The 17,996-nt window shown below is 43.1% G+C and overlaps 1 protein-coding gene across 4 annotated transcripts in view; it reads left to right on the forward strand.

Moving 5' to 3' along the window:
• MICU1 (mitochondrial calcium uptake 1) overlaps positions 1 to 17,996 on the forward strand; it is a 106,526-nt gene that overhangs the window by 8,083 nt on the left and 80,447 nt on the right. For all 4 annotated transcript variants that reach the window (XM_074592924.1, XM_074592926.1, XM_074592925.1 and 1 more), the window contains exon 3: positions 4,690 to 4,851. In XM_074592924.1, the coding sequence (XP_074449025.1) occupies positions 4,691 to 4,851 (161 nt within the window). In that variant the 5' untranslated portion in view covers position 4,690. The remainder of the gene's footprint in view (positions 1 to 4,689; positions 4,852 to 17,996) is intronic.

Consider the following 17,996-nt stretch of genomic DNA (forward strand, 5'->3'; position numbering starts at 1 on the left):
GCAGTTTTGGTCTCTCAGGGATGGGGGAAGGAGTGGATTCAGATGTTTTGGTAGCCGTAATCCACCTCGGGGCACCCTTTGTATGAGTTACCCTTGTACAGATCTCCCTTCCTGCTACCAGTTTGTAAATGGAAAGTATGGAGAACTGGGAGGAGGAAAAGTCAAAATTAGAAACTTAATCTTGGAGGAGGCAGGTTTGATGCTAAGAGGTGGGGTTTTTTCCTCAGGTTTATGTATCTCAGATTATTTTAAGTATCTTTATATTAGTGTTGATGGCAAAACTTCTCTCCTGATTACTTTGCCGTTTCCCTTGTGCCTTGACTTTTCCCTCCCGTTGGATTTGTTTGTTGTACTTTTTCCTCATTGCCATTTTTCCTTCCCCTCTTCCCAATAATCCTCTTGAGAAGACGGAGAGAGGAGAGCTGGGAGCCGAGAGACCTGTAGTCTTCTGCTGCTGGGCGCTCTGCTTCAGGGCACCCCACACTGATGGAGCCGATGTCTCTGTCTTCAGTGAGCAGCGGTGAGGCATAACTGACAGTCAGGGGCTGAGATGGAAATGGGTGAGGAATTTTCCTGCAGCAGCTGCGGGGTCAGGATGTCTTGGTGTGCTCTGGCAATGTCAAACTTTGTTTTTAATAAACATACGGCTCCAGAAAGCTCATCCAGTTCTTAGGGACTCCATCTCAGCCAGTCCCTGCAGAAGCCTTTATGCCTAAGCAATGTCTTGTAAATTCAAATTTTTTTTGAGAAGATTTTACTACATAACAATATTTTTCATTTAAATTTACAATTGACATTTTGCACTAATGTGCAAGCCTACCATGCCCTAGTAAAGCTGTTCAAATAAAAAGTGCCTGTGAACCCTTCTCTGATTAAAAATTAAACACCCATCAGCTTATTCAGTCACTGTTCTCCCTCTCACATGCTTGTGCCACTGAGGCCAGCTTCGACATCAAAAAGCTGCTTTAAGTGTGTCTCGTCTTAAAAACTGAGGCTGTTCCGTATTTCCAAAAAGGACAACAAAAAGTTCAGTGTTGTGGGGTATCCACGTGCAAAGAAGTCCCTTTTCCCAGACTGGGCTACTTGGTGCTTTCAGTCTTGAAACCATCACCCAATTAGGGTGCTGGAAAAACGGGAGCAAGTCTTTTTGTTCTTTTCTTTTGGAATCTGAAAAAGGATGCAAGAGAGTTGGGATCAGCTGATTCTTACGTGCAGTGAAAAAGTTCAGGGCTGGACTGCTGATGCTCTGGACGTGGCAGGGGGGAGAAGTGAAGAGCCTGTCTCAATTTCCTCGCAAAACAGGTTAGCAGACAGAGGATCGTTGTTTGGGGAAATATAATATCCACATCAAGCCAGAATGCATATAGCTGTTGAAATAATTTTGTGTTTCTTCTTTCAAAGTGATCTGGATGTCCTCAGTTTGAGTGATGCCCGTCATGTCTTGGATTGGAAGTGGTACTTTCCTAATGGGTTTGTGGGTTTCCTGGATGTCAAAGACGCTAACATGTTTAATGCTAAATTACAAATACATGAGGCTTTATGCCGTTCCATATTGCCAGCTGCATGTCCCTGCAGAGCAGGGCCCGGAGTGCTTACCTGGTGGCCGTGAGAGCTGCTGGGGCAGAAACAAAGCTCAAACCACGGAGCTGGGACACAAAAACGTGGTGCCAAAGTGGACAGAGAGAGCCAGGTAGCAGGATGGGCGGTCAGATCTCTTTTGGTGGGGGTTTGGGGTCAGGTGGCGTTTTTTTTCGTTTTGTTTTTTTTTGTTTTTTTTTTTTTTTTAGTTTTTTGAGGATGGGGGTTTGGTGGAGCAGCTCATATTTAATGGCGGAGCAGATGGTCAACAAAACTTTTGTTTTTAAATCTTCAAGTCTGTTGGTTGACTCTTCTGCTTAAAAAAAATAATAATACCCATGTCTTGTGACATAAATAAAAGCAGATATGTCATTTTCTTCTGGAAGAAAGCCCCAACTATTTTTTTTGTCCAAGGATATTAAATCAGCCTCTGAAAGTGACTATAGAGCTGTTCTGACCAGAATTTAAGATTAGACTGGCATATCTCTTGGATACAAAAACATGATCTGCAGATTCCTTGTAGCAGTAATGCTAGAACGACATGACAACTTTTATGTTTGATCCTTATTTTTGTTATTTTGGGGTTAATTGCAGTTAAGTCTCTGTTGTTTTTTTTTCCTCTGAGATACTTTGTTGTATCCTCTAAAAAAAATAAAATCATATTTCTTATTGCAAGCTGTGATCACATCAGTTCCTGGGAGTTTTATACTTTATCGCAGTTTTATTCCCTATCCTGCTGCGGATCGTGGTGTTAAGCTTTTCATTGCTGCAGTCAGGGCAAGATGCTTATTTTTGATCTTTTTAAAAGTGAGTACCAGCTTTCTTGAGTGATCTTGACTTATATGCCTGGAGCTTTTAACAAAACATACCAAATATGGTGCTTTTGATTAAAAAAAAAATAAATAAAAATTATGAGAGATCATAATATTGCAGATGAAAAGCATGGAAAATTCAGCTTCTGAAGTGCTGCTTTTTTTTTTTGTGTGTGTGTTCTGAGATAAGGGCGCTCTTTATTTTAGCGTGGTTATTGTGGGAACTGCCTGCTTCCAGCTCTCTTGGGCAGTTGCTACCAAGTGAGCACTGTCTGGGTGGACATTCCAGCACCATCAAGGACAGAGATTACTTGGATAAAGCGGATAATTTAGTGTTTCTTAGGGCTCAGACAGAGCAAACATTTATGCAGTACCAAAGCCAACAATCTGAAATGTTGTTAAAATCTCTTCAAGCTCAAAAGTAGGTGCCGCGGGCCTTGATTTTCATTTTGACTGTTGAAATGATACCAGCAGCACTTCCCTTGTCCGTTACATCTTATGCATATAAAGCTGTAATTAGGATGGGGAACCCAAGTAAGGGCAACATGAGCTTCTTGGTGAAATAACACTTGCAGATTTTTCTCTGCGTTTGTAACAGAAATTCATCTGAGATGAAATGGGAACATCAGGTTTGTGTAGGATGGAAGTAATTTTAAATTTTAAACTAGAGCTGTTTCTCATAATATAATCTATTGTTCAGAGCTGTAGAAAATTGGAGAATAAGCGCTGTTGGATGGCTGTATTCCATTAAAACTTTAATTTTAAGACTATTTATTTTTAAAGGAATAAACAAAATGGTAAAGCTGACTGCAAACTTGATCTTATTTTTTTTTTAAATATGTGCACAGATGAATATAGAATGGATGCTGTTCAGATGCACTAGCTGTGAGCAGCAGAGTTCCTGGTATTTGCCTATAAACCAGGATGGCTTTGCCACCTCCATCCCAGTGGATGCTCCATCCCCTCTCCCTTGTCCCAGGACCGTGCAAAAGCCTTAGCTCTGATAAGAAAAATCACCAATAAGGGGTTTGCTAATGATTTTTCATTATGCTTTCCTTCCCCTTGCCACCTATTTCTTGACTGTGCTATGAAGTCTCCAGATGCATCTCTACCACCTCTTGCCTTGAAAGATGAGCTCTGGCACTCGGAATTATCTGCTGAATATTTTATGTGCGTCTTCCCTCCCTGAATTCACATCACTGCTTCGTGTTATGAAATCCTGAGCTGTGTGTTGCTTTAATCGTTGGAAAAGGGCATTTTATAGCTGAAACGGGGTAAGGCACAGGCACTTGTAAGATGTGTTCATGCAAAACGGTCCCGAGATTCTCATCATTGGAAGCTAATGGTTTAGCAGAACGGTGCGGTGGCATCTTGTGTTGCAAAAGCAAATAGAAACCAATAGATGTGACTTTATTTTTGCATTCTGTGGTTATTTGCTGGCAGGGAATATTTGAATGGAACAGCAAGAATGGGGAACAAAAGGAAAAGAATTGGGCCACAGTTCTCTATTTCCAATGCCTTTGCTGGCCTTGGGAATTCTTTTACCATTCTGTTCCCAATTTGTGTGTGATGAGGTGACATTTTTGTGGTTCAGATTTCTCTGTGCTAATAATGTTTAGATTTGTAGCTCTGGTTTCCCATGTGTCTCTGTGCCATTGTGTGCGTAACAGGGTATGGATTGTATTTTACCAGTTTTGACACTTTGAAACTTGCCTTGTACTTAAAGTTGAATTTAAATGTTTTTGCTCCAGGCTGGCTAAAAAAGTGATTTAAGAACAGTAGGGTTTTCTTAAGGAAATGTAAAACGACTGGGTTGGGGTTTTGTTTGGTTGGTTTGCTTGTTATTTGGTTTAATTTGCCTTTTAAAATCCAGCTGTGTCTTTCCCTCTGGCCAAGTGGCTCTTATTTGCTGTAGCCGCTTGTAAAATCTACCTGCATCTTCTGTGCCTTGGCGCTTGAGCGAGAGTGCAAATCTTTCCTCTTAACGAAGTGTGCTGGGGAAAGGCTGAAGAGGAATTTGAAAAACGTTGTAAGAGCAGCTGAGTAAGTAGTTGAGATGTGACAGCAAGGTGTGTCAGCCAGGCGAATGCCAATACGTAATACTCATAATTTGCTATTTATTAGGCAGGTTACACGCCTGTTTCAGAAGAGCTAATAAACATCGGTGACAGTTATTTTCTGTAACTTCTCTATTTTAGAAAAAAAATGTGAGCAAATGTCTGGTTGAGGGTCAGTGAGAGAGTCCACAACTGGAAGTGGTTTGTTGCTTTACTAACGTGGTGTTCTTCTTATTCGACAGGATGTTTCGCCTTCGCTTTCTTCCCATTGCAGCAGGGCTGTCTGCTGTTTCGCGGCGTTACCATGGGACAACACATCACCCCAGGACCAGGCGTAGGCTCATGGTGGCAGCTTTCGTAGGGACGACTGCAGTGACAGCAAGTGCCAGATTCCTTTGGCAGAGGTAATATATATTTTTGGGGGGTGGTTTTTTTCATTTTTTGTCTGAGACCTCATGCTGCTTTAGTCCTGTGGTAAGTACCTGCAGATGGGTTTAAGATCTGCAAAGCATTATTGCTTGTCCTGCTTCTGCTGCTTGGAGGGAATGGTTGTTGATGACTCCGTGTGGAGCTCCTTTGCTGCTGAGAGCCAGAGATGCGAAAAAGCTCCGGGCTGAAGAGTTTTCCTTTGTAGCCATCCTCAGCATGGGCTGTTTGCCCTTGGTGAGGTTTGCTGCCTGGCTTCCCCCTGCATGGTGATGCTATACAGGTCTGTGGTGCTGTGCAAAGAGAAATCTGTTGACTTTTACCAACCTGGGTGAAAACATTGTGCTCTCAGCTTCTGGGAGGGCTGCTGGGGACAGCATGCTTGGCCAGGGGATGCTGCTCCAGTGTTGTGTTCTACTGACTGCTTCACATTCAAAACATAGCAGGGGAGCAGAAGGGACAGTCATGTCTTTCAGTGGTAAGGTACCTGCACGCAAGGCTCATGAGGTTTTTAAGGCCAGAGTCTGAGCACACCTGCTCTGAGCAATGAAGCTCAAAGCTTGTTTCCATAACTGTGAGGAGAAAGGGAGTATTTGTGCTTGCCTGAGGTGGCCCTCACTGAACCCTGGGCCCATGCCATGTTTGAAATAAAACAAGGACTCCCTTATCTTCCCTCAAAATGCGGAAGCAGTGTGGCACCAGCAGTGTCATTTAAGCTTGTGGCTGCAATTAGAGTCTGAAAATGACGTCTTTGCTAGAAACCCCTCTTATTTCCATTCTGATATTTAGGTGATTTATTGCTGGCTCTTTGCTCACCTGTGTTGTGATTAGAAGGCTCTAGTTTTAATGTAACAGGAGGAAGATGATGGTAATTGTTCTGGCTGTTCCTAGAGCTGTCAAACCTCTGTCTAGTACAAGGAGTTGCTCAGGCGGAGGAAGAACACAGTGATCCAGCACAGTATTGTTTTATGCTGAATTTTGCTGATAATCTGCACTTACGTAGTGCCTCTTTGTCTGCTGGACCTGAACATCTCTGCAGGGATGGCCAGGATAACACCCCTTTTCAGGCAGAGAAGCGAGCAGTGTTTTTTTCCATTTAAAACATCCTCAGCGTGATTGTAAAGTGGGTAGGACATCATGTCCTACGTACAGCTCTCCCAAAGACACCGAGTTAATATCTCCCTCCTGCAGCAGATTCACCCCTGCTTTTAACAACAGCCAAATTGTCAGTTGCTAGCTTCGCTTTTTATCAGGAGGCAGGTGCTTTCTGCAGCAAAGAGCCGCTAAGGGTAAGCAGAGTGCTGGGTAAGGAGTGATTTCAGGGAGTGATTTTTTGGCTCCTGGAATACTTGGCTGTTCCATGGCACTGTAGCCAGGCTTGACCTTGCTCAGCTGAGAGCACTGATAGAAATCAGGTAGAGGAGACAGCAGCCTCTTTGGTCTAGCCTGCTCTGTGGTCTCCTCAGTCCTCATCAGTCTGGAGAGACTGGCTTGCTGTGATTTTTTTTTTTTTATTTCTTTTTCCTTTCCTTGCTCTGTGTTCTATGTCTGTTATAAATGTATAAAGCACTAAATAGAATTGGACAGATTTAAGTATTCCTTTCCTGTGTGAGCCATGAAATAAATCCACAACGTCTGTAAATGTAAAATAAAAAGTACATCCAGGCTTACGGTGTTACTTTAATTACTTGGCATACAGCTGTTGAATAAGAGAAGGAACAAAACTGATGTGTTTGGTGTAGAAAATACTTCACACTGACACCTGTAGGAGTTTTAAACAGCCTCTCAAATAAGCATTTTAACATTGTGTTTAAATAAACAAGGGATGAGAACATTTCCTTTTGTCTTTCACAATATATAAATAGAATGATTAGTTGAGTTTAAGAATAAGTGTAGGTGAATAAAAAGTGTTTGCAATGACATCCTGGATTATTCAAGTAGTTACATCCCAGGTTACTACAGTAAGTAGCAGTAAGTATAATGAATTAGTAATAATTGGTAAATATGTAATACATGTAGCCAGGGCACGGGGATCGAATAAGCCAAGTGTCACTGACAATGTAATTTGTATACTACGGAGAGAAATGTCCGTGTGCATCTGAGTATTTAAACATAGTAGTAAGTGATTCTGCTTTTTTTGAATGTCGCAGTGGTATCTAAATGGGAAGCAGGGTAGGGAGGTCCTTTGCGTAACCAGCTCTGGTGGTGCCGTTAGACTGTTGTACGGATGACCCATGACGCCTGATTTCCTTCAGTTAGTGAAGCAGCCGTGCTTCTGTTGTGCTACGGAACTCTCCTGTGCTGTACAGTTAGTCTCTGAGGAGTCCAGCAGGTCCTAAATGTGGCTGTGTTAGCATCACACAGAATTACTGTCCCTTTGGCAGATGACTCTAATGAGGAATGTGTCCCTACTAATATTCTGCCTAATCTTGGGTGGTCTGTCAACGAAGCCGAGACACTCCATTGCCATTTGAGTAAGGAATGCAGTAAGGGATGCTCTCCTGCAGGCTGTCAGTGAAGTTTTCTTTTAAGATGAGGAATGTCTCCCTCTTTTTGTTTTCTTAGAATTATTTTTCCTTACAGTTAAGACATTAAAGATGTAACAGGCTGAATCAAGAAGCAATTGAAAAAATTCTTCGGCTTCTTGGGCTGGGTAAGCAAGAGTTGATGCAGTATTAGAGGATGAGCCATAATCAGAGGAAGAGTGAGAATAAAAGGAAAAGAGTATTTGACTTGTATTTCTTTGTCACCTGCATACAGCCTTGTGTAAATGCCCCAACTCTTCTTGACTGGCACGTGGGATGCAGCGCTGCATCTATTCTTACCAGTACTTAAAAAAAAACCCCAACCTTTTTATTTCAAAACAGACTTCTGTACTTCTGATGACAAGGAACCTTGCAAAAAGGGATTAAGATGGTGGTGCCTGTATGTGAATTTACCCTTTCCATTACTTAGCATGAAGAAAGACAGGACTTCTCAGGTGGTTTCTGACTATCGTCTGCAGCCTGAAACCAGTGTATTTCAGGCTGATTCTGTAGGATATGCTTCGAGCAGAAGCCAGTGCTGGGGTAAGGAAGCCCACACAAAGGTAGAGGAGAAGTCAAGGGTTGAAAAGATGTATACAAAAACCCCCAGAGGTTGTATGATGCGAGGTAGGAAAGACTTATTTTGTGTCTTCCTAGGATAGGAGGTGGGTTGATGGGATCTTCATGTTGGATCTGCATCTCCGTGTAGCCTTCTGTGTCGCAGGTGAGTGTTGGTCTTGTTGCCTTCGCTGTCCTCTGGGAGCTCCTGCTGCCTGCTTTTGGTGGAATATATATCATCCACATAATCACACGACAGGAGTAGCTAATGCTGCTCTGTTCTGCCGTGGTGAAGAATACTTCAGCAATGCAAATAACTGAGCTTAGAAGACTTATGAAGTTTACCCTTGCTAAGCAATAACTTAAACTCTGAGGATTTCCAACTGGCAACAGAAGCGATTAAGTATCTGGGCATTGGTATAATGAACTGAATTAATTAATTGAAATAAATCTTGGTGCAGTCGTTGCCTAATCTAAATGAGGCATTAATATATGAGAAATATTGAACCTCACAGTTTGTGGCAAGCTTAATGTTTATAAAAAAATACTCTGTTACTGATACTCGTGTTAAAATTATATTCTGTATTTGTAGTTCCAAATACGTGTTCGGAGTGTTATTAAATGGCCACAGCTACACTCTTTATGTCACAAACCTTCCTGGCTGAATCTGTGGGCAGCTGAAAGCACTTAAATTGGGATTTCAGTGCTGAAGCTTTGTCACTCACTCAACGTAATATTGAATGAAATAAGAGAGTGAATGTACCTGTGGGGAGCACAGAAGGACCTCTGTAAGCAGAGTCTTACTAGTGCTTTTCCTGACTGACTGGAAGTAGGTAGTTATGCTTAATTTCTTATCCTTCTGCAAATGTATTAATTGTAAGAATAAGGGCAAGACATCTGCGTTGCTCTGGAAGTTGCTTAACAGCAAGATCCTTTGCTGCTGGAGTGTTCGTGTCTAACGCGGCACCCAGTCTTATTTTGCTGCATCCCCTTGGCCTTATTCTGTGCTCTTCTGCCTTTTGCCCCATCCTGTGCGTAAGTCGAAGCAATTAAGCCCTGGCAGTATATTCTCATTGTGTTACAAACTCTTCTTTTTCAGGCTCCACTTCTCACTAGCAAGCTGAGCTGTTTGTGTGCTGGCACCGCTTCTGCAGATTTCATTCCGTCTTTACCATTTCTTCGTCTGTCCCTCCACCCTTTTCTCCTTTGGCCATCCTGTGTCAAGTGCCCAATTGCTTTACTGGAAGATCCTCTGTAGGAAAGACCCTTCGTCTTCCTTGCTCTGCTGACCTTCACTGCTTTTTGTGTTTGGTTTTTCTCCATCAGCGTTTCTGGAATTAATTTTGAAGCCTAGATCAGCCCTTGGCTAATTCTTTAAGAAGGCATTGCTTTTTTGCATCAGTGTCTTAGGGGCTTTAGAATAATTTGCTTAGAATACATTTTTAATGGCAAAATTGCTGGAAACGTCTTATGCCAGCTGAAACTGAGACTTCAAAATTCTTTGTTCTAATAAAACAAAGGAAACCACATAAATCATAGTCAAGAGGGGAGAAACCTGTTTTATAGCTATAGATGTGTCAGGTACTACTTAACCTGATGTAGGAGAGAAAAGACAAAAAAAATAATTAGGTATTATCCATGTTAGGTTATTTTTATTTTGAGAGCTCTGCTCCGTTTTTTTAATTCTTTGCGAGAGGTGACAGACTTAAGAGACTATCCTTGGGATTGCTGTGCTGAGGGTTTTCTCCTAAGGCTTGAAGACACATTGATCTATGAGCGGTGTCTTGAAAGAGCACTGTGTCCTTCCAGGTGGCTTTTGGCTTCATATTATTTTTACCCATGAGCACCAGGGGGAGGAAAGAATCTGATTCCAGGGAATGAGCCAAAGTCAAAACTGGAGTCAATTAGGAAAACATCTGAACTGCTCTGGTGGAGGGTGACCTCAGCTGACCTGCAGAGCTTAAAGCGCAGGTATTGCCCTGAGCCTGCGGAGCCCAGGGGTTTGATCAGCGCATGCCCATAATATCTTATTTAAATGTGGCATAGCAAATCAGAGCTGGGATTTGTGCAGAGAAGCCAGGTGGAAATGCAGGAAGCTGCTCCACGAATCGTCTTAGTTTGCTGTGACTTATGGGGTCTGCACTTTGAATTCTCTGTCTCTTATCAGGATAGGTATTGTTTGAACCCTGAGTCTTTAATGTCACTGGAAATGGCACTTTTTAGTCTTTTTTAAAAAAATATGGATGCCCTCTGGTGGCCAAGTTCATGCCTGCGGCCTCCCTGTTGCACCGAATAACTAAAAATACCTGCTCACCTTGCCCTCATCCCCAAGAGTGCGTTGGCCGTTCTCCAGTAGCTATCTAGAATGCAACATCTCTCCAAGAAAGTCACGTCATTTGTGAGTGGAGTAGGGGTAATAATTTCCTGGATCAATAGAGGAAGTGCAGAAATTGTAAATAGTTCTGATTAGTTCCTGATTTGGAAGTAAAGTGCCAATGTAGTCATTGAGTGTCACACCTTTAGGGTCTAGTCTTGTCATGGCTGTCACTTTCTTGTGATGTTCAGTGTCCCACCATCATCCGATGGCCCAGCTGCCTTCTGGACTGTGCTAAAGGTTGTTCTGCGGGGAGGAAGCAAGGGAAAAAACTAAGGATGGGCACAATGTTCATTAATTCAGGCTTTAAAACAGAAGTTATCCTAACCTGTTTTTTTTTTTTATCGCTTTTTACTTTGGCAAACTTCTCCAGTTTTATCTGTCTCCCACAGTTGGCTGTTGCTGAGACTTGCTGGTGGAAGCTACATGCCTTTTTTTTTTTGGTGTCTAGATCCTGTATGGGATCATGTGTTACTGCTGCTCATCGGGCCAGCCGAAGAGAACAAAAGGCTTGTGAGGTTGAGGAGGCCCATCTGTTTTCAGTCTGCCAAAACAGCTGAGGGATTGCATGAGGTACTGTCTGGGAAGGGAATAATGCTATTAAATACCTGAGAGTTTATGTTAGAGCGGAACAGTTTTTAATTGGTATTCATATAGACATAGCAGGGAATTTCTCCCTCCTCGGCTTGCAGCTGAATTCATTGCGACTTTTGGCCCAAGAGCATGAGGCCAAATTCTCAGAAGCGTGCAGCTGTGTGAATGCACCCCAGGCTGGAGAGCAAAAAAGTGGTGCCAGGAATGACCTTCTCTGGTCTTCCAGCTGTGAATAGCAGTGTGGCCCAAAAGCTGTGATGTGGTAGCCCTGTCTCTGACTGACCTCCCGTGATCTTCCCCTGCTGTCTGCTTATAGCTAAAGACCAGGTTTCATGGGAATTAAGACATCTGAAGGGATCTCGTTTCCCCCACAAGGGATCTTGTAGCCCACGTACCTTTCCCCATAAGTCAATTACAGGTTTCACACTCCTTTGGGTACCCTAAGCAATAAGGTGTTCCCTGCATTTAAACAATTGCATCTTGCACCTTCCAGCTGTGAGAGTCGGTGGTCAGACGCCTGGAGCACTCTTCTTTACTTCTTCCCCACTGACCTGCTCAAGTTCCTCTCTATTTCTAGAGAATTATTTTGTCTAACTTTTGTCCTCTGGCAGCGCCACTTATCGTAGCTCTACATTTGCTCTCTTGTGTTCCCGTGTCCTCAATGGAAATGAAGATGGATGGAGTAGCATGGTCAGGTAGACAAACATGGCTTGTTGGGAGCCTATAAAATGCTCTGGTGTGGAAACACCTGCTTTACTCTATGCATGTGAATAGGCTCACCCATTTCTTATTGCCTGGCAGGACCGAGCCTGTAGTTTGCACAACAAAACCAGATGCTGCAGTGATTAATGTTGTAGCAGGTCTTCACTTAGTGGCTTGTTGCATTATTGCGGATGGTCTGGGAAAGGGAACAGATGCTGATGAGAATTCATGTTCCTTCCCTGCCAGGTAACCGGGTGCTGGGGCTGCTCTGTCTTAAAAGTTCTTCACAATGCTTAGTTATAGATACAGGCTAGTTAAACTAGGTGGGAAAAGAGTGTGGTTTGGATTAATGAACTTGTGTTCACGTTTTACATTAGTATAGAGACCTGATTTGTCTGTCCTTAGAGAAAAAGTAAATATTTTCAAGGAACTTGGGAGAAAATAAATATTGAAAGTCAGAGTTCACATCAGTTTTTCTTCAATTGATATTTGATGTGTATAACATCACGTATATGCACTTGATGTGCCTAATGTGCCTGGTAAGTGAATAATGCTTTGGTGCAAATGAAGTCCTTGATTGCTGAAGGTGCAAGTAGACATAATGCAGACAACTCCCCAGAATTACTGCTTGCCTTGGCTAAGCTCTGCTTGAGCTAGAGCTTATCTCCCCCACCAAGCTTGTCAGTGGGAGGACCCCACTCAATCTTGATTTTTTTAGAAACCATTGAGGGAAGAGAATCTGTACATCAGGGAAATTGTTAATTTGCACTGTGAACAAGGCTCTGTTATTCTTGGCCTCGGTGTATGCTAGTGCCTACTTTCAGCCATTTCTCGGTTTTGTTATTAGGTTTCAGAGCTTTCCAGCTTGTTCCTCTACCAGGAATGCCGGCTATGATCAATTTGCTTCTTTATCTCAGCCTGGGGGGAGTAAGCTCTCTGACTCCGAAAAACTTACCCTACTAAATATTTAATTTGTAGCTTTTGATAGAGAAAGAAGATGGTAAAAGCTGTACTTGTACATACAGGATTTGCATTTGTCCTTAAGACTGCGATGATTCTCCAGGAGTTACGATCAACTGACAATCCACTAAAGCACAAAGTGGCTTTCACAGGCATTAATGTCTAGGATGGATGAAACTAGTCACATATATACATCTGTGTTCGTTGTGCCTAGATATTCCCTTCGCTCTTCCACCAACTTGATGGGTATTGTGTGCTTGCTTGTGCTCAGCTTACCGGGCAAGTGAGACCGTCATTTCTAGTGCTCTCTGAATCGTTACTGATAGAAGGCAGAGGACCCAGGGACTTTATCCTCTAGCTCATTAATAAAAAAGGTGGCATAGGGCCAAGAACTTACCATTGTCAGGGCTTGGGAGAAGCTCAGCCACTCATTGATGATCAAATGCTCACATTTTGAGGCATGTTGTTAACCAGTTTTTAATCCATTGAATGTTTCATGTTGATTTTTGTGTTGCTCTGGCTTATAAATCACACTATCATTTCGTCGCAAGTGGAATAATAGAGTGTGAGAATTTGTATTTATTAAATGAGTGCTACTGCAATTATCAACAACATTGGTAATCTCATCAAGAAATAACATATTTAGCATAAGACTAATTTTCCATCGCTCCTTGTTGACTGTCATGAAATTCTTCTTTGCCGTCCTTTAACTAGAAAGCCTAGATCATCTTCCCTCCTCCGTCCAGCGTCAGTCTTTGTCTAAATAACAGGTCTGTGATAACACCTATTGCCCTGTTTTAATCTTTTTAAATATGAATAGCTATGAGTTCCGGCTTACTGAATATCAACAGCACTTGGGCAGAGACTCTTAGCCAAGTCTTATTAAAACTAAACCTCAGGCTTATGCAGAAAGCTGTATAAAGACCTGAGTAGAAAATACATATCTGAAGTGTTGCTGTGTTATGTAGGCCTTCGCTGCCATTTAAGCAGAGAGAGTCTGTGTGCGCTATCTCTTGAGAAGATCAGATTATATAGAAGATAAAGCATTATAAACAGAGTAAGTGTTCACTTGGAAATACATAGTTCTGTCACTTCCAATAGCAGAGTAAACAATAATCTCGATTTATTACATGCTCATTGTTGGTTTTGGTAACTTGGACAATAAAAACATTGTGTTCCCTTGGTCATTTACTCCTTGGGTGCTTCTGTATCCCTTATCAATTTTCTACATTATCTAGTTTTCAATTTATTTGGAGTACATTTAACTTTCTCTTCCCATCTTTTCTGTTTCCTCATTTCTACAGGGCTTACTTTCTTCTGAATTGAAGTTGTGAGGTTTTTCTCTTGTATTTTTTAGCAGTTATGGCATCCTTCTCACCCTTGGGTATAAGCTTTGAATACACAATAAAACAGTCTTCAGCAGCTGGTAGTTGTCACTCTAAGTCAGACTTACTTGTATCTGTTGATCTGTCTCATAATTTCAGACTGATAAAGCCAGGCTCATACAAACCTGCAAGTATTGTAAAAAAATAATAAAACAAGGAGGGGGAGAGACTTTCTGTGTTTATTGAGGGTACCTTAAAAAGCTTGTAGCATCAGAAACTCTGCTTTGCCCCCCTTACTCTCCCTATCTAAGAGATTTTTTTTTTTTTTTGCCTGAAAACAAATGCTGGTGAGTGACAGTGGTAAAGGGTGATGAGCTTGCTGTCTTTTAGGGGGAAAAGGGATAGAGAATAGGATGCCAGCTGTGATCTTACTTGGTTCATCTGGTCATCCTGCCTTGTGCTTCTTGCTTTCTCTGCCAGCCTCAGTGTTCTATTCACTTCCCTTCCCTGTGTGCCCAGGAGCAAGTACAAGGGGAGTTGCAGCTGTGACTCAAAGTAACTGCCATTTTCTTGGGGAAAAAAGAAGCTATTGAGCCTGTCAGCCTTCCAAGTACAGTTTGGATCAAGAGAAGTTCAAGTGAGCAGCACGTCTGGGAGGTGAGGAGCACAGGCTTGCGGCTCTGTGCGTGCCAGATGGTAACTGAGTCCCCTCTGCGTGCATCCATCAGGGCTGTGGCTTGGGGTACAGTCCTGTACCCCACTCGGGGTGAGCTCTGTTTGGAAATGTAAGCAACATCTCCTGGATTAAGAAATTAACAGATTTATAGTTTGCCAGGATATTAGGGTTAACGTCAGTAGGATGCCTCCAGCGTGTGTCATTAGGGTTGGCGGCCTTTGTGGAGCAATTGTTTTTCTCTGCAGGCTATCAGGGAGTCATCTCTAAGGAGCGGCATGTTATCCCACACGATCAGAGTTAGCTGGCGAGACTGACCTAAAACCATTCAGGTTCATCATCTTCAGAGCAGTGCCCTTCAAGGGGCTTGACGTAGAGGTCCTCACGCTCTGGCCTGTCTGTCTGCGCCCACGTGCCACTGCCGATGCCTAAACGGGGCTGCGGCAGAGGAGAGTGGGAGGGAGTGTGAGAAATCAGCTAGTTTGCTGCCAAGGCAGGGCTGGCTGCCTCTGAGCTAGTCTTGACAGGCAGCTGTCTCGCCTATTTTTAGGAATTTGCTGGTGATGGAGAGAGCAAGTGATGGAATAAATCCTCCTTGTCAGCTGATTCCAGTGTTCCCCTGTCCTTAACGTTAAACGCTTTCTGTGTATGTACATGTATGTATGCACGGGTCTCTCCTTCTTTCCCTGGTGTATAAGTCTCTTTGCTTGCGATGTCCTTAAGCACATGTCCTGCATCTTGTCTTAGCCGGACCAAGAGAACAGTCCTGCAGCAGCTGTTTTAGATGTATTACAGTTATCTCGCCTTCCTCTTTTCCATCTTTTTGTAGCAATCTGACTTACTTAGGTCGGTTTTTCCCCACTGTGTTCTGGACCCTTAACCATTCCTCCTGCTCCCGGTTGGATTTTCTCCGGTTGGTCCAGCTCTTCCTTGGAGTGTACCATCAGTAGCTGAAGGCACTTTCTGTGGGGACGTTCCTGCTGCTGGCTAGGGTGGATGGAAGGACGTGAACATCCCACAGATGACGCTGCTGTCTCCTTACGTTTTTGGACCTATTTTATGCTATGGCTGGTATCCAGAGCTGTCTCTTGAGTCTAACTGTTCACACTCATCTCTGGAATCTGTCCTAATTTTGGTGTGTTCATTGCAGTTCCTGCCACAAATTAATTGTGCTAAATGGTCAGTGTCAGGTACTGTGAAAGACGAGGAAGGAAGTAAAGTAGTAAAAAGCCCTGCAAGTGGAGTGACATCCTGAAAAACTGCGTTATGGGTCTTCATCATTTCTGGTTAATTTCGTATTAAAGTTTCAGACAATTTAGTTGCTGAACATGGTTGAGCTGAGGATGAAACAGAGCTCCTCACATAAAGTACTCCCCATCCCTGGAGGTTGCCTGCTCTTATGACTGTTGTGTCCAAGCTTGCTTTTGCATTTCAGTACGGAAGCCCGAAGTTTGAAGTGGCTTTTAAACCTCACTTGGATGCCTCCGGATGTTTGTGTGCAAGGAGAGCGGCAAGTTTAATCAACTGAAGAACACATCTGTCAGGCAGGATTCCTCCCTTCTGTTTTTTTTGTTTGGTGGCAAGGTCTTTGCTGACTCCTGAGTGCTCAACTTCTTGTTAGATCTCCTACGTTTCCTTCTGAGATTAAATGGCATCCGATAGCTAAGTACTTTGCTACTGCCTTGAGGATTAGAATAACTGAGCACTGTTATCTTTGGCATGAAGCTTTATTCTTTTAGCACACTGTTCTGCTTCTGTCTCTCAAAGAAGAAGAAAAATACTTTGGAGTGAGGGATTGTGATTTCTTTAATTGGAAAACCTGCCACTGTGGCCTATTCCTGCCAATGCCTGGTGTGAGTCCCAGAATCCTTTGTGGATATATATCCTATGGTTGCATGCGTTTGGCTTTCTGAAAGAATGATCTGCTAAGCGGTAATTCAGCATTGAGTAGTCATCTGTGTTAGCTAGGTGGCTTTCTTTGGGAATGACGAACCTAATCTTACGCTTGATTGTTGACTTTCCCCAAGGATTAAAAAAAGGGATTACAAAGTAGGTGGGAAATATGGTCTTTGCCTCAAATTCAGTTCACTGGTGGGAAGGGGGGGAAACCCCAAAGCCTGAAGAGAGTGGGAGGGTTGAAGCATGGCAGGTAGGATCTGGGGCAGGCACACTCTGTGGAGAGAGAGGCTGGCAGCTAGTCTTGGCACGCGGTGAGGGGAGTCTTTGTATTTTCGTTTCCCTTTTGTGCAGACGCTGTAGTAACAGGCATATGCTGTTGGAAAGTCAGTCTCATCAAAAAAAGGAGGTGGAGAGTCTTCACTTGCTGATGGCAGCCCAGCAGGGTGGATATTTCTGGAATTATGGGGTTTTTCCAGCCGTACTCTGACATCTGCACTGAAAGACTCCTTTATGCGGGTGCAGTATGGAAGTTGCAGTTGTTGGAAGCCAAGGATTTCAACAGAGGATGGTTGTGCAGGATGTAAAATGCACAGAGTAGTAGGTGTGCGTACAGAGCATGTCCTTCAATGGTTAATTCAGTGAGTAGTTTTGGACTGTGGCCTGGAGGTGAGGAATAGCAGGTACTGTTTAAAACCTTGCCTGAGAAGTAGACTACAAACTCTGCTTTTATTCTCATAGCTCACTTTATTTGTATGCTGGGAAGGTGATCTAATGTGGGGTGGAGTTAATTACCTGGATAAACTAAAGAGGGGGGAAAAAAGCCAACTGTATTCAAACAGCGTACGTCTGTATTGCTGTAGCCAACTAGCTTGACAGCGTGATGGATTGAAGGAATGTGTGGGATTTGCTGAAAATGTTTGATTTTGAATTTCATCTATCCCTTCCCTGATTTGCTAGCTGTCAGTCAGGCATTACAGGAGCAAATCTTTACTGAGACAGCTATTCTCTGACACGTTCCATACAGACTAGCTTGGTTGTGTAGATAAGCAATCAATTTCCTACTGCTTTTCTGTCCCCAGGACCTTTTCCCATGAGATTCTCTCAGAGCTGCTTGAGGCTGGTGTCCTGCCTACACAAGGGCTTTCCTTGTCAGCGCTGTTGGTGTAGCCTCAGCTGGCCACAGCTTATTCTAGCAAACTGTGTGTCAGCCAAAACCACAACTCCACAAGGATGTGCTAGCACTGATTAAACTTTCAGGAAAGGCTTCAGGAGAGATGCCAGGGTGGACTTCATGCTCCAAGAGACAGATCAGCTGCCTGGCTCTTCTGGGGAAAAAATTTCGTTATCTGAAGGTGCTTGTGGAAGACTCAGGTTTGGACCCTGTCTCTGGAAGTTTGGTTCAGTGCAGGTCTTAAATGCCTTGCTATAAGACTCATAAAAATGTATTGACAAATAAAGCTCAGGACCCTTTCAGAAAGGAAAGGCTGGCATGTTAGACTCCATTTGGCATGGA

This window comes from Larus michahellis, chromosome 6 (genome assembly GCF_964199755.1).
Source record: "Larus michahellis chromosome 6, bLarMic1.1, whole genome shotgun sequence".
NCBI classification, from domain to species: domain Eukaryota; kingdom Metazoa; phylum Chordata; class Aves; order Charadriiformes; family Laridae; genus Larus; species Larus michahellis.